Source organism: Balaenoptera ricei, chromosome 19 (assembly GCF_028023285.1).
Source record: "Balaenoptera ricei isolate mBalRic1 chromosome 19, mBalRic1.hap2, whole genome shotgun sequence".
Lineage (NCBI taxonomy): Eukaryota > Metazoa > Chordata > Mammalia > Artiodactyla > Balaenopteridae > Balaenoptera > Balaenoptera ricei.
The window spans coordinates 8,199,504-8,222,654 of NC_082657.1; the positions used below are offsets into that span (position 1 = coordinate 8,199,504).

Here is a 23,151-nt window from a genome sequence, read left to right on the forward strand (position 1 = left end):
TTTTTTTATTTTATTTTTTAAATTTTATGTTCTTATTGGAATATAGTTGGTTTACCATGTTGTGTTAGTTTCAGGTGTACAGCAAAGTAATTCAGTTATATATATATATTCTTTTTCAGATTTTTCCCTTTGTTACTACAAAATATTGAGTATAGTTCTCTGTGCTATATAGTACGTTCTTATTGTTTATCTGCTTTATATATAGTAGTGTATATCCGTTAATCCCAGACTCCTAATTTATCCCTCACCCCCCCCTTCCCCGCTTTGGTAAACCATAAGTTTGTTTTCTGTATCTGTGGGTCTGTTTCTGTTTTGTATATAAGTTCATTGGTATCATTCTTTTTTGAAATCACTTTCTTAAATATAATCTCACATTCCGCTCTTAAGTAATTTTTGAAAACAGCTCTTTTCAGTAAAAATTTACGATACTTCCTGCTGAGCATTTAGGTCCACTACTGCGTTTCTTTCTCAACTGTAGTTAATTTTCATGCTACCAAGTTTTAACATTCCTAGGCTAATTTCTCTCATAGTGGTTCTGTCCTCCGCATGTGCTAGAGGATCAGTGTTCCCGGGGAAACGCTGCCCCCACCGGCACTAGGACAGCTCTTAACATCCTCCTTCCGGAGATCAGGAAATCTTTTTTTTTTTCTTCTTTTTTTTACTGTTACAGATATGTCTTTTATTAGCACAAAAATTCAGCTTATTATCAACCAAGGTGTTCAACCCTAAAATCCACAGAGATCCCAAATCTTAATAACATTGTCAAAATGCAAATTATATTGTTTTCTCTTTATGGATTCTTAGAAACATCAATTCGGAGGTTGTTTTTTTTTTTTTTAATTAAAGTATAGTTGACTGAGGAACAGGAAATCTTAAAGTGCATACTCCCTTCGGGATTTTTTCTGATCTTTCAAAAACTAGCATGTGCTTTTCTGCTTAGCAGCTGACTTCCACGCAAAGGCAAAACTCATACTTTTTATCTAGTTTCCTTCTTGAAATTTCTCACTCCTGCACCGTCTCGGGAAGTCGGGGGCCCCTGGTAATAAAGAGACGGGAACAGCATTTATCGAGCATTTAGGTGAAGCAGGCATGTCACTTGTTCACACTCATCCTCACCAAGACACTGACCATCCCATTTTACAGATGGGAAAATAGAGCCCCAGGGAGCGTAACTGGCCCAGGGTCACGAGGCTCTTGAGAGTTGGGAGCTGGGATTTGAACCTCACAGTCTGGTTTGAGAATCCACCCCTCTTGGCCCTAATAATAATAACAACAGTCTAAAGCACAGCCACCGCAGCCTGTGTTTCTTACTCGCTCCTGCTCCAGGGGAGCGGCCCCAAGCACTAAATGACCTTATTTAATTTTTACAACGACCCATCGCTTAGCCCCATTGTATGGATCAGGAAACAGGCCAGAGGCGCAGGAGTGGGGAGGAGACTTTGGATGGGGAATTGCTGCCGGGAGCAGGCTGGACTGCTGCGTGGTCCCCATCACCACTCCACCCACCGCGCCTCGCCCCCCCCCCCCCCGCCCCCGCAGGTGGATAGCGAGAAAGGAATCTCCCTCCGCTTCCCTCGGTTTGTCTGCGTACGTGAGGACAAGAAGCCAGAGGAGGCCACCACCAGTGCCCAGGTGACGCCCGCGTAGAGGGTGGGTGGTGGGCCCAGGGGTGGGCTTGCCCGGCCAGGCCTGCTTTTTGGAGAAGGTGGGCTGTGGCCTGGCTTGGCATGGAAGGGGGTGGGGCAGCCCCAGGGCTTCTGACCCTCCCACCACCCACCCTCTCGCTTCAGGTGGCCTGTCTGTACCGGAAGCAAAGTCAGATTCAGAACCAGCACGGCGCAGAGCCAGACTCCGACCTGGAAGATTTCTACTAGGCCCCCTGCTCTCCCCGGGGGGCTGGGGGCGGAGGGAACCCAGGGGCGTCGCCTCAGGTGCTCAGCAATCTTGTGTTGCCGTGTGCGGGTTTTGATAGGTGTGTGTGTGGGAGGGGATGGTTTCAGCCGGGGTCTGGGGTTCTGTCATTCTTTTCAATAAATAATTGTTGATCACCTGCTCTGTGTCCGTGCTGGGCTCTGGGGGTACAGCCATAACAGCCCACCCTTTGATAGCGTGTAACGGTGTGTCACAACTGTCGAAACCAGGGCCTTGCCATAGAACTCTATGCAGTGATGGAAATGTGCCACGTCGGCGCTGGGCGGTGTGACAGTCACCAGCCACGTGTGGCTGGTGAGCACTTGAAATGGGGCCGGTACGACTGAGGACTCAATTTTTAATTTTCACTTAAATAGCCACATGTGCCGAATGGCTATTTTGTTGGACAGTGGCCGTCCAAACTCTCTATGTTAACTCCTTTAACCTCCCAGCAAGCCTACCAGGTAGGCATGTTGAGAGCCTGTTTCACAGATGAGGAAGCACACAGAGGGGAAGTAGCTTCCCCTGGGCTGCTGCTGGGAGGACCACACCAGGCTTCTGACTCAGCAGTCTGGCTTCAGGCCCCACACCTTTCCAGGACGGTCCCCATCCTGTTGGGAGACTGTTAAGTGCGGTGACTTGTGTGTGAGACTCCCATCTCTGCCACCCGCCATCTAGTGACCACGCCTGGCCTCTGAATCCTCAGCACAGCTTTCCAGACCCGACCTGTGAGGGCAGGCAGTGGACATACCAGTTTTCCCCATCCTTACATCCCCCAGCCCATAGCACAGTGCCTGGAGTATAGTCAGTGCTACTTTTCCTGATCAAAAAGGAGACCTGGTTGTGGCAGCCCTTCCTTTCTTCCTGCCCTGACTGTGGATGTGATGGTTGGTGCTGGGGCTGCCACCTTGTGATCATGAGGAACGAACCAGGAGAGACAGAGAAAGCCGCCCTGACAACCCTTAACCAATGAACCAAGGGCAGCAGCTGCCTAACTGAGTTTCTTATCCTGGGAGTGGGGTGGAAGTGGGAGAAAAAAATAACAGAATCCTGTTGTGATCACACCACTGTAAAAATGGGGTTTGTTTCTCATAGTTGAAAGATCTCTTCCTTAAAGGATTGGCAATTAATGTGCATCCGTATTTATCAAGTTCAAATAAAACATTTAAGGCAAAATGTTTGATTAGGTGTTAAATACTGTATGTCTGGGGATTCCAGTGGCAGTCCGGCTCTGCATGGGTCCCCACGGTTCCCTTAGGCATGGACCGGGGTCTTCCTGAGGAAAGAGGGGCCAGGGACATGCCCTTCCTCCCCATGCCCCTGCAGGGCCCCTGTGAGCACACTCAACCAGCCAGGGCTGCCATGTCCCTCTGCCAGGGCTGGGCAGGGATGTCCTCACTCATCAATGACCCTCATGACAACCCCGCTAGGTAGGTGCTTTTATTGTCCCCATTAAGCAGATGAGGACACAGGCACAGGGATGTAAGTTACTTTCCCCAGCTCTACCATCTAGGGAATGGAGGGCCAGGGTTTGGTCTGGGCAGTCTGCAAGAGGCCCTGCACTCAGCCCCCAACTAAATAAAGTGCCTCGTGGGAAGCCCGGCCTGGGAGGGTGTGACCTTATCCTGCAGTCAGAGAAGCGACACAGTACGGTCTAGGGGTGAAAAGATCATGCTGATGGCTGGATTTCGCAGACCCTGAAGAGATGAGCCTGGAGCTGAGGGGAGCAGCGGAGACCATGTTCCCCCTGGTGAAATGCTGTTCCTCCTTCTAAAAATTGTTGGAACCAATCAAGGGGAGATGATTCTTGGAGCTGGGCTCTGGGAAGAGCCTGGAGGAGGGGAGCCAGGGAGGTTTGCAGGAGCAAAACTTCATAATTGCATATGAATTGGAATGTGTCGTCTTGGTTGGTTATGTTACTGATGATGTTCATTTTAATCATTTAAGAAAGTGTCTGCCAGGGGCTTCCCTGGTGGTCCAGTGGTTAAGACTCTGCACTCCCAATGCAGGGCGCCCCTGTTCGATCCCTGGCCAGGGAACTGGATCCCGCATGCCCTCAACGAAGATCCTGCACGCGGCAGCGAGGACCCCGAGTGCCGCAACTGGGACCCGGCACAGCCAAATAAATAAGTAAATTATTTTTTTTTCAAAAAAGGAAAAGAAAGTGTCCGCCAAGTTTCCCCACTATAAAGGGACTCTCCGGGCTTCCCTGGTGGCGCAGTGGTTGAGAATCTGCCTGCCAATGCAGGGGACACGGGTTCGAGCCCTGGTCTGGGAGGATCCCACATGCCGCGGAGCGACTAGGCCCGTGAGCCACAACTACTGAGCCTGCGCGTCTGGAGCCTGTGCTCCGCAACAGGAGAGGCTGCGATAGTGAGAGGCCCGCGCACCGCGATGAAGAGTGGCCCCCGCTTGCCGCAACTAGAGAAAGCCCTCGCACAGAAACGAAGACCCAACACAGCCAAAAATAAATAAATAAATAAATAAATAAATAAATTTACAAAATAAATAAATAAATAAAGGGACTCTCCTTTGAGATTAGTATTTTGTGAAGAGGTACTTTGAGCTATGTAAATATCAAACTTTCCACTTATCTATATTTGTATGGACTCCTGGTTTCCTATGTATCCTATATAATTTGTTTTAATTTTCATATGGCCAGTGGAACTTCTTCAAGCTGACCTCTTTGTTCTGTTGACGTGCCCCCGTAACTCTCTGAGCACATTCTTGCTTTATGGCGCAACAAGATGTAAATTTTAGGCTCATCTTCTAATATTAACACTTGTCCTGCTCCAGACATGAAATCAGCCATTGCTTCTAGGAGACTTGGTTCCTGTTTAGTGGAGAATGGTATTTAGAAGTCAGGATCTGGATGGTAGAGGTGTTCATTAATGCCATGGTGTCACTGCTTCTGTGTCCTCTTAGCTAGAGAATATATGTTCCCCTACACACGCAGTGACGTCTGTGTTTCTTTGTATATCCCTCTCTGTAAGTTGAAATCCACGAGTATATACCAATCCCTCCCATTCCAATCCAACACCACAGAGCTCATCCTACCTTTTCCCCTTTCTGTACTGTATTAGGAACTCCCTTTTCCAACAGCGAGCAACCTGATTCCCATTATCCTCAATACAATCCCCCATGTAACCAGTCTCCCTTCTCCGTTGCCATCCCACCCCTGTGGGGATGCCTTTCTCGCCATGATCTGGCTTCAGCACCCTACACCGTGCTGCCTTCACTCTGCTCACAGCGCAAACCCTTCCCCTAGGTGATGTGAGACTTGCATGTAGATCTCCTCATTACCCAGCTCGTGCTCCAGCGTTGCACACCAGGCTGCTCTTCCATGGGTTCCTCCTCACCTTCCCAGGCCCTGACGCTCTGGGCGGGGCTGCACGCTACCTCCTCCACCACCCCCCACCCCCCCCTGCCGTGGGGACTCCCCCTTGCTCCACTCTCCTATTTTAAGGTCTCGTTCCCCACACCGATGGCCCCCAGTCCCCTCCCCATTCCGTGCAGGCACCCTTATCGCCTCCTTGGGCTCTGACCACCCCCACCAGCATGGATGGCTACCTTGCCCCTCCCCCCTGAACTATTCAGGAAGAAAGGAAGGGAAGAGAGAAGCAAGAGGAAGGACACATATCCCCCTCTTAGCCACTGTGCATGTCTATTCCTGAAGTCAGGTTGTCACGCAGTTTTTGCATTCTGCTCATTTACACACATTCCTGACTTACGCTAGAGCTCCTGGAGGCCAGATGTCCTCTCCATCTTCACCCACACAAAGGCCAGCAGAGGCCAGGCTTAGGCTGATCACTCAACGTGCCTGTTGAAACGTTGTATGAATCGATGCCCTCTGCTCTAATCCTCATTTTCAAGGCTATCCTTCCAATTCTATTCTGGGGATAAAAGGTCAGAGCCTGACACTGGCTCCTCCTCCATTCTCAAGCCAGATGCGGAGGCAGGAACAACTGTCATCCCTCCCCAACCCGAGTAGAGATTTCTGACCCAGCTGTCACAGCTCTAAGGGAGCCAAGGTGACCGAGGGAGAGGCCAAGAGAGGCAGGAAGAGTTGGCAAAGGAGTGGTAGAGAAGACAAGGAGGCTGAGCCATCCAGGGGGACGGGAAGGAGGGAGAGCTGTCTTGAGAGTGGCGCCCGGTGAGCTCTGCCCTGCCCCCTCCATGCAGTTTCCCATGGGCCCCGCCTGCATCTTCTTAAGAAAAGGCATCGCTGAGAAACAGCGGGTGAGTCTGGGGACAATGATGGAGGATGGTGGGCAGGGCAAAGGGAGCTGGGATGAGGGGAAGAGAAGGGACAAGAGGGGAGCAGGTGGGGAGAGCATGAACTGAGAAGGTAGAAGAATTCCTGGGAGCATCGTGGGGACACGTGGGTCAGTAAGATGGGTGAGGGTGAAATCAGAAGTCAGGACCAAAAGGTGGAAGATGAAGGAGAAGAAAAAGAATAAGAAAAGGGGAACTAGGATGATGTCGTTGTTGATGATCATCACCATTCTTTTCTTTGACACCCATAGTGATGACGGTGGTGATGATGGAGGTGGTGATAACAATAGATGCCACTTATTAAGTCATCGCTGTGTGCCCAGACTCGTGCAAAGGGCTTTGCATTCCTGATGTCATTTAATCCTCAGAATGACTCATGAGGTCCATAATACTTTCATTCCTATTTTACAAATGTGGATACTAAGGCTCTGAGTCATGAAGTCCCTTGCTTTAAGCTTATACAATTAGTAAGTGGCAGAGTCGGGTCTGTTTGATTCCAAAGGTCATGATTTTAATTGTTTGTTTTTAAGATCATGAGAGAGAGAGAGAAAGATTGAGAGAAAGATTTGGGGAGAAGGGGATAGTAAGAAAGAAGCTGGGGGAAAATCTCAAGGATAAAGGGAGAAAAGGGGGTGAAAGAGGCCAGGGGTTGATGGAATTTCCCAGGTGATGTGCCATGTACCCAAGCCTGACCCTTCAGTTATGTCCAGGAGTGGGTGGTGGCAACATGAAAGGTTTTAGGAATCCGTCATGCTGGCAGTGGTCATCCTGCCTGGGTGCCACTGAACACAGCTCCCACAGCCAAGGGATTCTAACCCTTGAGAGAAAGCATGGAGGCAGGTGGAAAAACAGCCAGTTGGGGTATAGTGGAAAGAATTCTGACCTGGCAGCCAGTAGACCTGCATTCAAATCCCAGCTCTCAATGCACCTGAATTTCTGCATGACCTCAAAGGAATGATTTAACGTCTCCCTGCTTTGGGAGGGGATCTGCCACTTATGAGCTGTGTGACCTCAGGCAGGTTCCTTAACCTCTCTGTCCCTCGACTTCCTCTTAAATAAGACGGGAATGATATTTGGCTCTACCTCAAAGAAGTTTAAATGAAACGATTGTGGAAGCCTGGCACAGTCAACAAACGGAATATGTGAGCTGTGATTCTAAGTCTGGTTTTCTTCATCTGGAGAAGAAGGGGATTGGATTCCATGGCCTCCAGGACCCATTTCGGCACAACAGGATGGATGTCCATTTGGGAAAGGCAGGAGGAGAGAGACCAAGATTCAAGGATGGGAGAGAGGAAATGAGAAGGGGTGAGGAAGAGCAGGAAGAACAAATAGCCATGGAATGGGAGTCAGGAGATGGGAGAAAGAAGGCGAGAGGGGTAGACGGGAGCAAGAAGGGAAGAGAAACAGGAAAGGATGAGGAGGAGATGTGTTTCAAGAAGTGAATGTGGATCCCTGATCCTCTCTCCAAATCCCCTGCCCCCCTGCATTCCTTTCTAGGAAAGACCACTGGGACCAGATGAGATTGAAGGTAAAGCTCTCTCCCCTAAATGCCCCCACTTTGCCATCCACCCACTTACCTGCTCTCTGTTCCTTTGTGCATTTCAATATAAACCCCTTGACATGAAAATTTTACATCACTCTCTCTTCCCACTCAACTGTGATTTTGTGGCAGTTTAAGTACTTCCCCAAGTGTTTAGAAACCATCCCCATGCCCAAGTGTCTCAGAGACCCACAAACGACGCCTGAGTTTTAGGATGAGTCCAAACTTGTTTTTTTCTCTTGGTAGTTTTGAAGTTTCCCATAACTTCACCCAAAAATGTGAAGGACTTCAGTGCTCTCGTTTAGTGGTCTCAGGAACTATTCTTTTTGCTAACACATTTCATACATCACTCCTTTTAAAAAATTTTATAATGTATTCTTTTTTGAGGAGTCTTTAGTCAGTGCCTCATTGATAGTTTCAAGGGATGCTACTCTTCCCCAGTGACTGTTTCAACTTCCCCAAAGTTCTTCTCTCTTAACTTTCAGAGCTCCGGGAAGCATTTCTTGAGTTTGACAAGGACCGAGATGGGTTCATCTCTTGTAAGGATTTGGGGAATCTCATGAGGACAATGGGTTACATGCCCACGGAGATGGAACTGATTGAACTGGGCCAGCAAATCCGCATGAACTGTGAGGCCAGGGGGTGGGAGGAATGACGGGGCTTAGGGGAGGGCTAAGGGTGGAACTAGGAAGGATATATGGAGGTTGAGAGTGGAGTTGGAGGTAGGGAGGAGGGAAGAGGGGCTAGAAGTCTGGAAGGAAGCGGTTCAGACTCTACTTAGGGAGGCAACATTTGAAGTGGTTAAAGGCATGACTTTTAGGGATAGATTTGGGTTCAAGTCCCAGTTCTGTTATTTACTAATTGTAGTCATATAAGAAGTGGAGTTAGCCCCCACTCTTGAGTCTCAGTTTCCCCATCCACCCAGTGAAGATGATATCACTCCTTACCTTGTGGGATTGTAGAAAGGAAGGGATAAAGATGTTAATACAGGTAAAGGCTTAGCCTCTAGTAAATGCCTATTAAATGTAAGTTATTACTATCGCCACTAAGATTCATCAGTGGAGGGCAATATTGGAGCTGTATTTGATGCTGGAAACAAACTTGGAGTTGGAGCCTAATGTTGGTGAATAATGTTACAAAAAAGATGGGTTTTTAGATGGAGACAAGCTGATTTTGTCATCGAAGCTGGGTTAAAATTGCTACGGGGTTTGCTTCTGGGCATGTTACTGAGTAAACAATGCTGAATTCAAGGAGGTGATAGCATTCATATCTGGAAGGGATTTAGTGCTCATTTAATTCATAGGCTCCCTTCTCCAGATCTGCAGATGAGGGAACCTAGATCTGAACCAATTAAGAGATTTTCTCAAGGTCACACCAACAGTTAGTTACTTCCAACCATACGGCACCCTATCCACTCCTGTTCAGATGAGAGGGGCAAGAGGGCTTGAGTTGGCTAAGAAAGGAAGTTCTTAGAAGGCAGAGAGATTGGAGCAGATCTATTTCTTGAACAGAGTTGAAGGGCAAAGTGAGGTAATGGAGGGTTGGGGGCATATGGAATCTCACTAGACCTGCCTCTTCTGTCCTCAGTGGGTGGCCGTGTAGATTTTGACGACTTTGTGGAGCTGATGGCCCCCAAATTGCTTGCAGAAACAGCTGGGATGATTGGTGTCCAGGAGATGCGAGATGCCTTCAAGGAAGTGAGTTTCATAATGTTGGAGGTGGTTGAGGGAGACCCAAGAGGTCTATGATTAGCCATTAACCATGGACAGAACCCACCAAAACCAGTTATTTTTCTAACTATGGTGGGATTTATAGGGAAGGAAAATAACATATTTCAAGCACTTGCAATGGACAAGGTCCTCTACCTATTTCATCTAATTTTGTCCTCACAAATAACATTAGGAGTAAGTAGTCATGTATCCCAATACTACATATGAGGAAACTGAGGCTCATGGAAATTGCATACCTTATCCAAGATCCTGCAATCTACAAAACACATGTTAGAGCCTCTAATCCTCATGCCTGTAATAGGAAGAGGGAATCCAAGAATTTGAGATCCCAGAAAGAAGCTCCAAGACATCATCTGGTTGAAACTACTTGTTGTAGGGATGCCTTAAAAAGATGAGATCCAGGGAGGGTAAGGGGCTCGCTGAAATTCACTTAGATTCCTTGATAAAACGCTCTTCTCTCTCAGAGAGCTTTCAACTACGTGAGGCAAAAATAAAGAAGAGTATAGTGTTTGGAAAGAGACACCCTGGAGTCAGGCAAACGTGGGTCCAAATCCCAGGAAGATCTCTACCTACTAGCTGTGTGGTTTTCTCTCTCAGCTTCATGTAAAGATCTAGAGCTGCATCGTCCAATAGAACTTCCTGTGATCATGAAAATGCTCTGTCCACAGTGGTAGCCGCTGGCCTGAAATGTGGCTTGTGTGACTGAGGAACTGAATTTTTAATTGTATTTAATTTTTAAAAATTTTATTGAAGTATAGTTGATTTACAATGTTGTGTTAATTTCTGCTGTACAGCACAACGATTCAGTTATACATATATAGACATTCCTTTTCCTATTCTTTTCCATTATGGTTTATCACAGAATATTGTATATTGTTCCCTGTGCTATACAATAGGACCTTGTTTATCCATCCTTTATATAACAGTTTGCATCTGCTAATCCCAAACTCCCAAGCCTTCCCTCCCCCACCCCCTCCCCCTTGGCAACCACAAGTCTGTTCTCTATGTCTGCGAGTCTGTTTTTGTTTCGTAGATATGTTCATTTGTGTCTTATTTTAGATTCCACATATAAGTGATATCATATGATATTTGTCTTTCTCTTTCTGACTTACTTCACTTAGTATGATAATCTCTAGGTTCATCCATGTTGCTGCAAATGGCATTATTTCATTCGTTTTTATGGCTGAGTAATATTCCATTGCATATGCATAATTGTATTTAATTTTGATTAGTTTCAATTAAATTAATTTCCATTTGTATTCAATTGAATAAATTTCAATTCGTTTGAATCTAAAAATGAATACTCAATGCAATTATTGGAAAACTTTCATTTGGAACAACTTGGGTATGCAAATCTACCTTTTCAACTATATACTTCATGAAACCTACATGCAGATCAAGTATTTCTGATAACATTTAATGTCTGAATCGAGACGTGCTGTGAGCATAAAATACACGCTGGATTAAGATTTAGTAGCTTAGTTTAAATATCTTTGGAGGGTAGGTGTGTTAACTAACCATGCTAAGGACATACTAAGTAAGTCCTTAGCATAGTATTATACTAAGTCTTATGAAATCCAGTATGCATAAAAAGAATATAACAGCTTTTCAGTGACTGTGAAGCTGGAGAGATCCTGGCCAGGAGAAGGACGTTGGGTAAATAAAATGGTTTGATCCCAGAAAAAAAAAGAGAATGTAACATAGTTCATTAATAATTTTTCAATTGCTTACATTTTAAATTTTTAAAATGATACATTAGATAGATTAAGTAAAATCAATTATAAAAAATTAATTTCACTTGTTCCCTTAAAATTTGTGTATGTGGCGGTAGGAGGCTGTTAGAAAAATTTTAATTACCCATGAGGTTCACATTGTATTTCCTTTGGGCAGTGCACTGCTCTAGGGGAAATCACATCCCAGGATTAGAAAGCAGCAGGTACGAACACTGGAAGGCAGGAAGGCATGTCTGAGGAAGAGCAAGAAGCCTGGAGTACTTGGAGAGGCACGAGCCAGAGAGAGAGTAGCATGAAATAAACAAGAGCTGCTGAAGGCAGGACCCCATCCCATAGGAGTTTGCGTGTCACGGAGCGGTGTCAGGATTTTCTTCTGAGTGGGATAGGAAGCCACTGGAGGACTTTAAGCCAGGGAGGGACAAGATCTGATTGGTGTTTTAAATGAACACAAATGTCAAGTCCCACCGTGTGGAGGACAGATTATGTAGGACCACAGTGGGAGCTGGAAGACCAATTAGGAGGCTGTCGCCATAATCAGGCACGAGATGATTGTGGTTTGAACCAGATTAGCATCAATGTAGCTGGAGAAGGGCAGTTGGCTCCCAGATATGTTTGGACATAGAACTTACGTTCTTAGACTTTCCAGTGGATTAGTTAAAGGTGTGCAGCATAGGGAGGGCTAAACATGGAACAAGGAACAAGACTCCTTGAACCTGCCTTCAAGGAGCTGATTTTTAGAGGATAACGTGCAAAAGCTCTCAGCTGAGTTTTGTTTGTTTGTTTGTTTTGGCCACACCACGTGGCTTGCGGGATTGTAGTTCCCCTGACAGGGGACTGGACCCAGGGCCACAGTGGTGAAATTTACAATGATTTACAATGTCATGTTAGTTTCAGGTATACAGTAAAGTGATTCAGTTTTATATATATATATAACTGTATATATTATAAAACTGTATATATTCAGTTTTATGTATATATATAAATGTATATATTCTTTTTTTAGTATATAAATGTATATATTCTTTTTTTTTGCATTCCCTTCCATTATAGGTCATTACAAGATACTGAGTATAGTTCCCTGTGCTATACAGTAGGTCCTTGTTGGTTATCTTTAGCTGAGTTCTTGACTCACAGTAAATGATCAATAAACAGTGCTATTATTATTATTATTATTATTGTGGTCATTGTTGCTAACATCATCCCCTGTGCTCCAATTCAGTTTGATGCCAACGGAGACGGGGAGATCACCCTGGGAGAGCTGCAGCAGGCCATGCAGAGGCTCCTGGGAGACAAGCTCACGCCCCAGGAGATCTCCGAGGTTGTCCAGGAAGCCGACATTAACGGAGACGGCACCGTCGACTTTGAAGGTGATGTTGTATAGTGTACAGGGGCAGACACCTCCATCTCCCCAGTGTGATTTTTTTGCAAGTCGGCCATTCCTTCTCACTCTTCCCCCAGTTTGAGGTCGGAGGAGGGGGGTTAGATTTTGGAGGTGTTTGTTTCATCCCTTTCTGCCCATGTCATTTCCAAGAGCTCAGTGCCTCTCAGCTCTCCTTGTTTCTGTCTTGGCCACTCCTTGGAACACCCTGTCCAGGAGCCCATTCCTACTCCACCTCTCCCATCCCTTCTTTGTTCCCTGGATGCCTTTATCATAGGAAAAAAATGTCCCATCAGAAGGAGAGTGGATTAGTTAGCCGCTGGGATGCTGGGGTCAGATTCATGGGTTTCAAATTCAGGATCACCTCTTACTAACTACGTGGCCTTACCCTAGTCACTTCCTCTCTTTTAGTGTCAGTCTTCACATCTGCAAAATGGGAGTAAAGATGATACCTTTCTCCCCAATTTTAGAGAAACACTAAAAGAAATCATGCACTAAGGACCCCTTGCTGTCATCTCTCATGTCCTGTCTGTAAAACCCTTTCCTCTTTCCTCTGGCTAAGTCTTAGTTATGCCCCTGGATGGGGCCCCATCTTTCTTACCAGGCTGGGCATCACTCGGTGCTCCCGTAACACCCACGCATGCCTCTGCAGTGATACTGGCACATGACATCACAATATCTTCCAGTCGTTGATTGCCTGTTTGCTTCTGAGGCCACAGACTAAATCTTTCATCATTATACCCCAATTCCTAGCAGAGAGCTCAGCACACGTGTTTTGAATGATAGGATAAATGAGAAATATTGGAGTCTTGAGCGGATGGGAGGGGGGATCATTTTCGTGGGAGACATCAATAGGGCACGTCAAGTTCTCATCGTGACATCCTCTGGTTCAAATTCTTAGTCTGATATTCAAGTGCATCCATGATGCTGCCCCAGTTACCCACCCACCCAGCCTCTATCTTCTACAACCACTCTCTGAATTTTTATGCTCTGGTGCACACTTGGTACTGCTCTGTGTTCTCCAACTTCTGTTCCTTTCTCCCTGATGTTCCTTCCACTTACCCCACCTTTCCCATGTTATCAATGCATTTTCAAATCCTATCCATGTCTCAGGAGTTCATGCCAGTGCAACCTCTGCTAAGGTGCTTCCCTTCATCCTCATCTGGTGTAGTAGTCCCAGCTGTGAAGACTTACAGGGATTTTTCTCTTCCTCTCCAAAGGAAGTTATGACTGCAGACCTTGAGTTACATTTGCCTCCTGGGTTGTGAATTCCTGTGGGGCAGAGGGAACTTCTCTAACCCACCTCTGCTGTGCAATTCCCAGCATAGAAACTTAGTAGATGTTTGTTTCATGGCTGCGACATAGCACATGTTTGCTGGATGCCTGCTGGATCTAGCCAGCCTCAGGTGCAGAGTAGGCATCAATGAAAATCTGGGAGAGGTACAATGGTTTGAGGAAATAGTTCCTCAGGCCAACCACAGGCAAGGGAAGGACAGAGGGGCCTCGAGACCTGGGTGGGACCAATAAGTCCACCTGACATTGAGTCCCAGCAAAGTCAAGTACCTCCTGGGTTCATTCCAGGGTTCTCCATTCACCATCCACGTGATCTCAGCCATGTTGGTCCACCTCACCAGCCTCAGTTTGCTTACCTGTAAAACGGTACTTACCCCTCCAAGATCGGTTGAAAAGTTGAAATCAGAGACTCATAATGACTATTTATTGAACACCGACTGTGTCTTCTAAGCATTATATTGTTTAACCACCTTAAAAATCATGTAAGGTAAATAGCAATCCTATGATTCCCGTTTTGTAGATGAAGAAATCAAGGCATAGACGGGTCAAGTTATTAATTTCCCAGAGATCACCAGGGGTTCCTGACACATAGTAAAGGCTGGAAAAAATAATGGCAGCTACTCTTACAAATAGGTACCTCACTGAGGGGGGAGGGATAAGTTAGGAGCTTGGGATTAACATACACACACACTACTATATATAAAAGAGATAAACAACAAGGACCTACTGCATAGCACAGGGAACTCTACTCAATATTCTGTAATAATCTAAAGGGAAAAGAATCTGAAAAAGAATGAATATATCTATGTGTATAACTGAATCACTTTGCTGTACACCTGAAACTAACACAACATTGTAAATCAACTATACTCCAATAAAAAAATTATTTAAAAAAGCAAATGAAGAAAAAAAAAAAAACCCAACAAAGAGGTGCCTCACCAGAAATTTTGTTTTTGCAGAGTTTGTGAAGATGATGTCTCGTTGAGGAGTTTCTGGAATCCCCCGTCACTCTCCACCTGGTCAACATGGATCAAGCCCTAGTGGAGGACCACATCCCCATGGGCCCTCAAAGGAGGGCGAGTGGGAGACTGGCATTGCAGTGTTATGGATTGAGGTTAGACTAGAAACGATAGCTTTGGCCAGATGGGGTAGGGGTTACATCTCTGGAACTAGTTTAAGAAGGAAGAGTCTGCGTGTGGAAATGTGAACAAAACAGTCTAGTTGCCGCTCCCCAAATTCCAAAGACTAATGACATCTTTTGACTTCATGTAATCCTAAATCCCTGTAACCTGCCAGAGTCTCTTCCCGCAGTTCCTCTGGGTTAAAGTAGCCTTTTCCCCTGTTAGACTCAAAGAGTTCAGCACAGAGTCTACCCTTCCCCCTTCTTGCTTCAACTGCTTCAAATCTCCTCAGTTTCTTTCTCTCAGTAGAAGGAGGCATGTCAATCATGAGGCTAGAAACAGCGTTCTTGATAAGACTGGGCACGGAACTGGTTAATTAAAGAGGCATCCAAGTGAGATTACCCCCCCCACCCCCGCCACCCCTCCTTGATTTCTTGGAAGCACAGTCTGTTTTTATCTCTCTAGCCTCCTACTTCCTTCTCCTTGTGTCAGATACTCAGGCCACTGAATTAAATCACAAATCTGGATTATCAAGGTTTAGAGCAAGCTGATCCCCCAGGGAATTAATCTCCCTCGAAATGACATCATGCAAAGAGAGAGAGGATGGGTTCTTCCAAATCCTCGGCCCAGTCGCCGCAAAGCCATTCCTGGAAGCCCCCTGCCTCTGTGTGGGTCTGCCCTGAGCTGCTCAGGGAGGTTCCCTCTGTTAGATTCCATCCCTCACCTCCTGACCCTGATCTGTGCTGGGAAACTGGAAAGATATATTCCTCCTTACCTCTGCCTGCTAGCAGGACACTTCAGTAACTCAAAGGTCCTCCAAATAAAGAGTTCATTTGACACCTTCCTCCGACTTTTTCTCACTTTTGAAGTCCATTAAGTAGACGTAGAGAATGGGTCACCTGGTTCAATAGCCTCCTTTTCTAAAATTTTAATTTAAATTTAAACAAGTAGAACCAGGGCTTCCCTGGTGGCGCAGTGGTTAAGAATCTGCCTGCCAACGCAAGGCACACGGGTTCGAGCCCTGGTCCAGGAAGATCCCACATGCCGCGGAGCAACTAAGCCCATGAGCCACAACTACCGAGTCTGCACTCTAGAGCCCGCAAGCCACAACTACTGAGCCTGCGCGCCACAGCTACTGAAGCCCGCGCACCTAGAGCCCGTGCTCCACAACAAGAGAAGCCACCGCAATGAGAAGCCCGCGCACTGCCACGAAGACCCAACGCAGCCAAAAATAAATAAATAAATAAATAAATTTATTTAAAAAAAAAAAAGCAGGGGTTGCATTCTTTACTTTGTTCAAAACAGTGATATGGAATTAAATATCTCTTGGCCCTGATTGTGTCTGTATATGTACTTTTGGCAGAATTTTGCCCCCATTTATATGTCTTAAGCATGTTTGGGGACTTTTTTTTTCAATTTTTTTTTTTTTTGACCGCACCAGGCGGATTGTGGGATCTTACTTCCCCAACGAGGGATTGAACCCATGTCCCCTGCAGTGGAAATGCAGAGTCCTAACCACTGGACCGCCAAGGAAGTCCCTGGGGACCTCTTTTCCAGCATTTAAAAAAAATGTCTATTTTTAATTTTCTAATTCAATTTCAACCAGTTGATCCTGGTTCGTTTGAACCAGAGTGGAACTTTTCAACAGAGGCGGTACAGGCTTACCTTGTTTTATTACACTTTGCTTTATTGTGCTTTGCAGATATTGCATTTTTAACAAATTGAAGGTTTGTGGCAACCCTGCATTGAGCAAGTCTGCTGGCGTCATTTTTTCAACACCATCTGCTCACTTCACGTCTCTGTGTTACATTTCGGTAATTCTCGAACTATTCCAAACTTTTAAAGTATTATTGTATTTGTTACGGTGATCTGTGATCAGAGATCTTTGACGTGACAATTATAATTGTTTGGGGGGCAACCTGAAACGCACAAGCTATGGATAAGGAGTTGCTTCCTATGGATGAGCAAGGAAAATGGTTTCTTGAGATGGAAAATACTCCTGGTGAAGATGCTGTGAAAGTTGTTGAAATAACAACACAAGATACAGAATATTATATGAAGTTAGTTAATAAAGCAGCAGGAGGGTTTGAGAGGATTGACTCCAATTTTGAAAGAAGTTCTACATTACTTTGAGTCAAATGCTATCACACAGCACTACAGGCTACAGAGAACTCTTTCATGAAAGGACGAATCAATGGATATGGCAAACTTCATCGCTGTCTTATATGAAGAAACTGCCAGACACCCCGACCTTCAGCAAGCACCACCCTGATCAGCCAGCAGTCATCAAGGCAAGACCCTCCACCGGCAAAAAAGATGACACCTTCCTGAAGGCTCAGAGGATGGTTAGCATGTTTTAGCCATAAAGTATTTTTAAATTAAGGTATGTACTTGTTTTAGACATAATGCCATTGCACACATAACAGACTACAGTATAGTGCAAACATACCTTTTATATGTCCTGGGAAACCAAAAAATTCATGTGACTCACTTTACTACAGTGGTGTGGACCTGAGCCCACAATATCTCTGAGGTATACTTGTAATCGCTTCCAGGTTTTGTTTTGTGTGTTTTCGTTTTGTTTTTGTTTTTTGTTTGTTTTGTTTTTTGGCCACGCCACACGGCTTGTGGGATCTTAGTTCCCTGACCAGGGACGGAACCCCTGCCCCGTGCAATGGAAATGCAGAGTCTCAACCACTGGACCACCAGGGAAGTCCTTGTAGTCATTTTAGCTCGTGTAATCAAAGAGATTCTGCTTAGAGGTACAATCCTGTGGCCACTTTTTAATGTCCTTTAGGTTATTTATGGTCATGCACGCTAATTACTTTAGTATCAATTTCCTTCATTTAATTTGTCTTATATTACAGTTAAGAAATATGTTCATTGTTTTGAAATTATGAATGTACATAGGTAATGTTATTTATAAATTTCATTTCAGTAGAGTAAAAAGGATGTTATATTTATTATAAAAAGGGGGGGGCATTGATCTAAGAGAATGAAAGACAGTGATACCAGGGAAAAGTAAATCCTAAATATGCAAAAGCTGGATACTAGCAGGAACAGTTTAAATACCCAACAGTAGGATATTGGTTAAAACAAACTAAATGTCTTTTGTCCTGTGCACAAAAAATAGAAATCATGTAATGATCAAAAGTGTCTTGGCTTTGAGAAAACATAAACAGAATCTCTCAAATCCCTTTTCTTTTATACTGTTTCTTTTTTCCTTATTGATTTAAAAAATTAAGAAAGAGACAAAGAATACAATGGTTCCCTTTGGTCAAGTGGTCTTATAATATTACAATAGAGAGAGCACCATTTTTAAAAAATTGACGTGTAGTTGATTTACAAAGTTGTGTTAGCTTCTGGTGTAAAACAAAGTGATTCAGTTATTCATATATATGTATATATATATATATGTTCATATATATGTGTATATATATATTCATATATATGTGTATATATATGTTCATATATATATTCTTTTTCAGATTCTTTTCCATTATAGGTTATTACAAGATGTTGAATATAGTTCCCTGTGCTATACAGTAGGTCCTTGTTGTTTATCTATTATATATATAGTAGTGTGTATCTGTTAATCCCAAACTCCTAATTTATCCCTCTCCCTCCTTTTGCCTTTGGTAACCATAAATTTGTTTTCTGTCTGTGACTCTGTTTCTGTTTTGTACATAAGTTCATTTGTATCATTTTTGAGATTCCACATATAAATGATATCATGCAATATTTGTCTTTCTCTGTCTGACTTACTTCACTTAGTATGATAATCTCTAGGTCCATCCATGTTGCTGCAAATGACATTATTTCATTCTTTTTAATGGCTGACTAATATTCCATTGTATATATATACCACATCTTCTTCATCCATTCATCTGTTGATGGGCACTTAGGTTGCTTCCATGTCTTGGAGAGTACCATTTTTAACACTATGATCCTTAACATTATTACCCATTATTAACATTCAGCATTTGGTCTTCCAGAGAATTGTCTATGTACACCTGCATAGTATAACTTGTCTGCAAAAAAATAGGATCATATTATACACATTTACGCATTCCCTTTTGTAATCCATCATCTTAAGAAACCTGCCAGTGGGACAACGTGGCACCACTCACCTTCTATCATGCAGTGCTTCCACTGTCCGTCATAAACTGCTCTGGTCGCACACCAAGGGGAGAAGCTGTTAGCTCTGGTACAAGAGAAGTAAGTAGAACCCTTGTAGATGAAGGGAAAGACACACGAATCTCTCTTATCTGAAGGACAGAAGGACAAAACAGGGGATTAGTCCCAAAGAATGAGCCAAGGATGAGACTTGGTCTGGTTTACATGGTGGTCTGAAATCTACACGTGTAGTCTTTGCATCTAACTTCCTAATGACATATAAGGGCATCTCCAGTTTATGTTTGGACCAAGAGTATTGTGGATGAGTTTCATAAACAATGAAGGCAACCAAGATATATTTATTATTCCTTCAAACCAGCGCTTCTCAGCATGGGCACCACTAATGTCACACAAGATACATTTGGTGAATTGCAAGATCCCATCAGGTAATGAAGAGACACACATTAAATAATTTTGAAACACAGATTGAAAAACAATTTCTTTTTTCAATGCTCTTTCAATCCTTCTGATGACACAAAAGAGAAAGCTTCAGTTTAATGCTAATATTTCTCTACCATGTCTCTAATACTTAATAATCTCCCTATTTAACGAGAGAGAGAGATAGTGAGAGAGAGAGAGAGCAGGACTCAGGCTCTAAGCCCTATTCGGACAATAGCATCTAGTAGAATTTAACAGTAGGATTTTGTTCTCATAGTGTTTATTTTTATTTGTACTTCCTATTTATGGCAAGTAGTAGTGCTTTTATAGATTACAGAGCTGATGCTAACTATTCTTTTAAAATAGATGTATTGGACTTCCCTGGTGGCGCAGTGGTTAAGAATCCACCTGCCAGTGCAGGGGACACGGGTTCGAGCCCTGGTCTGGGAAGATCCCACATGCCGTGGAGCAACTAAGCCCTTGCACAACAACTACCGAGCCTGCGCTCTAGAGCCTGTGAGCCACAACTACTGAGTCCACGTGCCACAACTACTGAAGCCCGCGCACCTAGAGCCCACGCTCCGCAATAAGAGAAGCCACCACAATGAGAAGCCCAGGCACGGCAACTGCAGAGTAGACCCCGCTCGCCGCAACTAGAGAAAGCCCGTGCACAGCAATGAAGACCCAACACAGCCAAAAATAAATAAAAATAAAAAATAAATAAATTGAAAAAATAAAATAAAATAAATGTATTGAAGTGAGCACATTTGAAGAAAAATGTTGAGTACAGAATATTTCTGGTGGCGTGCAGATGTGGCAAGTATGGAGGGGGTGACACTTAGATGAATAAAGTTCAGGAAACACAACTCTTGACCTTTCTATTCTTCTGTATGAGGACAGGGACTTGATCTTCTACACCATGTATCCTCAGAACCTAGAATAGTGACTTGCTCATAGCAGATGTTCAAGAAATAACCGACAGAATAAAATAAGTTTGGGAAACACCATGTGAAATAGAGTTAAACAAGCTTTTTTAATGAGGGATTCATCAGAAGGGTCCATATGCAATTGAGGATTGTATTAACAGGAGTGGTATAGAGTATATTGAGATATTCTTTTTTTTTTTTCCCCACTACTCAATAGTGCTAGAGACTAATGGTCCCTGAAACACATCTTAAGAAATGCAGTTCTAGCCCAAATTCTTCATTTCGTGGAGAAGGAAATGAAGACCCATATAAGATAAGGAATGATTTAAAGTTAATACTTTTTTTTGAGCAGAACTAGGAGAACTTGGACTTTTCATCTGCTAACCCAGGATTACAGCTTCCCTCCTTGCCTTCACCTCACCACGTTTCCCCCCTTCCTCCCTCCCTCCCTCAAAGACATAATGATGGATTACTATGTGTAAGATACTCTGATAGGTTATTTGTGTGTGCACACATACATGTGCATGCACATGCCTGTCTTCCTGCATGTGTGTGCATGTGTGTTAGCTCATGTTACAAAGATGGTGAGGCAAAGCGTCCATGTACTACCCAAACCCAGCTTCCTTTTCTTTCTGAGCTAGTAGCTAGAATCCATTTTTCAGCCTCTCTTTTAGTCAGGTGGGGCCATGGACTAAATTAGGATTCATAGAATGTGGGTGAAAATGTTGTTAATCATTTCCTGGCTCAAAAAAAAAACACAAGTCCCAAGCAACCCTCCATACTCCTTTGTTCCTCTGTCTGCCAACTGGGTATAGAATAGTGGTTCCCAATGGAGAAGGGGGCAATTATGACCTCCCCAGAGGATATTAGACAATTAGACAATGTTTGGAGACATTTTTGGTTGTTACAAGAGGTAGAGGGAGGAACTGATAGCTGTGCTACTGATATCTACTGGGTAGAGGGCAGGGATATTGCTAAACATCTTACCATGCACAAAACAGGAGTTCAGAGCACAGAGTCATCCCAAATGTCAACAGTGTCAACGTTGAGAAACTCTGATAAAGAGGACCCTGCCGAGAATGCTGAGGCCCTAGGGGATGGTGGAGCCACCAAACGGAAGGATCCCGTGTCTCTGAATCACAACAAAAGAGGCGGCCCACCAAACACCCACATTGAAGTTTAGACAAGTTCAACGTGAACCTCTATTGAGTCAATCCACTGACATTTGGCAATTGTTTATTACAGCAGTTAGTCCATTACTAATACAGATGGGCAAGACACGGTCTCTCTCTTCAAGATCTATAACCTAGTAGCCCCACTGTTCTTCTGGATCAGATTCTTACCCTGATTAGAGGCCATGATAGGGATGAGAGATGGGTTGGGAGAGAGTAGAAAAGGCAGACCTTCATTTCTGAGACTCACCAATGGGTTGATGCAATTAGGGATCCTTAAGTAACATTGAATTTTCCACCTCTGGATCTCCTCTGGGTCTCAGAACTGTTTGGTCTTAGTTTGGTAAAGTTTAAACCGGTTAATATCTAGAAAGTGCTTAGAAGGGTAGCTGGAGCATGACTGCTACTCAGCAAAAGTTAGCTATCATCATCATCAATGATTGTCCTCAACCAGGAACACCACTGAGTATACGGGATGCTGGTGGTAGCAGAGAGGGCAGGCAGGTACCCCCTGTACATAGAATTAAGTTTATCCTTGGGAGTTGTTTGTTAGTAAAAATCAACACATAATAGATACTATTAGCCATCTGTAAAGTAATCCAGCAGATGGTCTAATCTTCTTAGCCGGGTTAAAATCCTCCATAATCGGAGCCCTGCTGACCTCTCTGTTCTCACTCCCAGATTAACATTTCCTTGACCTTACTCCATGTTCTTTGTCTTTGGGCTTTTGTTCATGCCCTTCATCCCCCCCACAATGACTTTCCCCCCTGCTACTCATTCATTAAGACTCGGTTCAGCCTGGATGAATACTCTTCCTCACTCTTAGAATACTCTGATCCAATCTTTATAAATGTACTTCAAAATTTTTTAAATAATATTATCTGTTTATGTATCTATCACTTCCATTCACTGTGAGCTCTCTGAGTGTAGGGCATGAGTTTTATTTATTGCTATGTTTCTGGCCCATAGCACAGAGCCTGGCATTTAGGAATCACTCAGTAAACGTGTATTGAATAAATGAGTCTGTAAATATGTGCAGGGGGGACTTGGGGATACCAAGTTTCAGCACAGGAACGGGGGTAGGGTCTCAGGAAGGCAGGACCAAAATGAGACAATACCTAGAAAAGCTGACACTCAAGTACATTGTCTGAATAAACTGTGCGTTCTTAACCTTCTAGGGACTTGTCAGTTCTTTTGCGAACCCGACCTTTCTTTCTAGGAAAATGCTCGTAAGCTCTTGGGGTAGAGACTGCTGTGTGTTTACGAAAACCAGCTTTGTTTTCCTCCCAAACCCACTGCTAAACTACATTTCCCAGACTCCCTTGCAGTTAAGGATCATGTGAGTCCTGGCCAAAAAACTCTCCTCCAAGACCCTCCAGGCTCTCTTGATCCTTGTCTATCAGCTGAAAGCAAAAAATCCACAGAGTACTCTGATGCCCTAGGGGATGGTGGAGCCTTGAGATGGAAGGAGCTTGGACCCCTGCTGACCGGTTGTACCCTCATCGGACTTTGTAGGAA

At 44.3% G+C, this 23,151-nt stretch overlaps 2 protein-coding genes across 6 annotated transcripts in view; both read left to right on the plus strand.

The window, feature by feature from the left end:
* The window catches only part of LIG1 (DNA ligase 1), a 39,867-nt gene extending 37,819 nt beyond the window's left edge, over nucleotides 1–2,048 (plus strand). For all 4 annotated transcript variants that reach the window (XM_059903694.1, XM_059903693.1, XM_059903696.1 and 1 more), the window contains 2 exons: nucleotides 1,540–1,632; nucleotides 1,791–2,048. In XM_059903694.1, coding sequence (XP_059759677.1) covers nucleotides 1,540–1,632; nucleotides 1,791–1,874 — 177 coding nt within the window. In that variant the 3' untranslated portion in view covers nucleotides 1,875–2,048. The remainder of the gene's footprint in view (nucleotides 1–1,539; nucleotides 1,633–1,790) is intronic.
* A 4,039-nt stretch (nucleotides 2,049–6,087) lies between these two features.
* Nucleotides 6,088–14,845, plus strand: CABP5 (calcium binding protein 5). Of its 2 annotated transcripts, XM_059904683.1 has the most exons (7): nucleotides 6,100–6,150; nucleotides 7,039–7,041; nucleotides 7,684–7,714; nucleotides 8,212–8,355; nucleotides 9,314–9,423; nucleotides 12,409–12,556; nucleotides 14,820–14,845. In XM_059904683.1, the coding sequence occupies exons 1-7, from the start codon at nucleotides 6,100–6,102 to the stop codon at nucleotides 14,843–14,845; spliced, it is 513 nt and encodes a 170-aa protein (XP_059760666.1). The 2 variants fall into 2 exon arrangements, with proteins under 2 accessions (XP_059760665.1, XP_059760666.1); XM_059904682.1 differs by lacking the exon at nucleotides 7,039–7,041 and having other exon boundaries at nucleotides 6,088–6,150.
* Nucleotides 14,846–23,151: the final 8,306 nt, after the last annotated feature.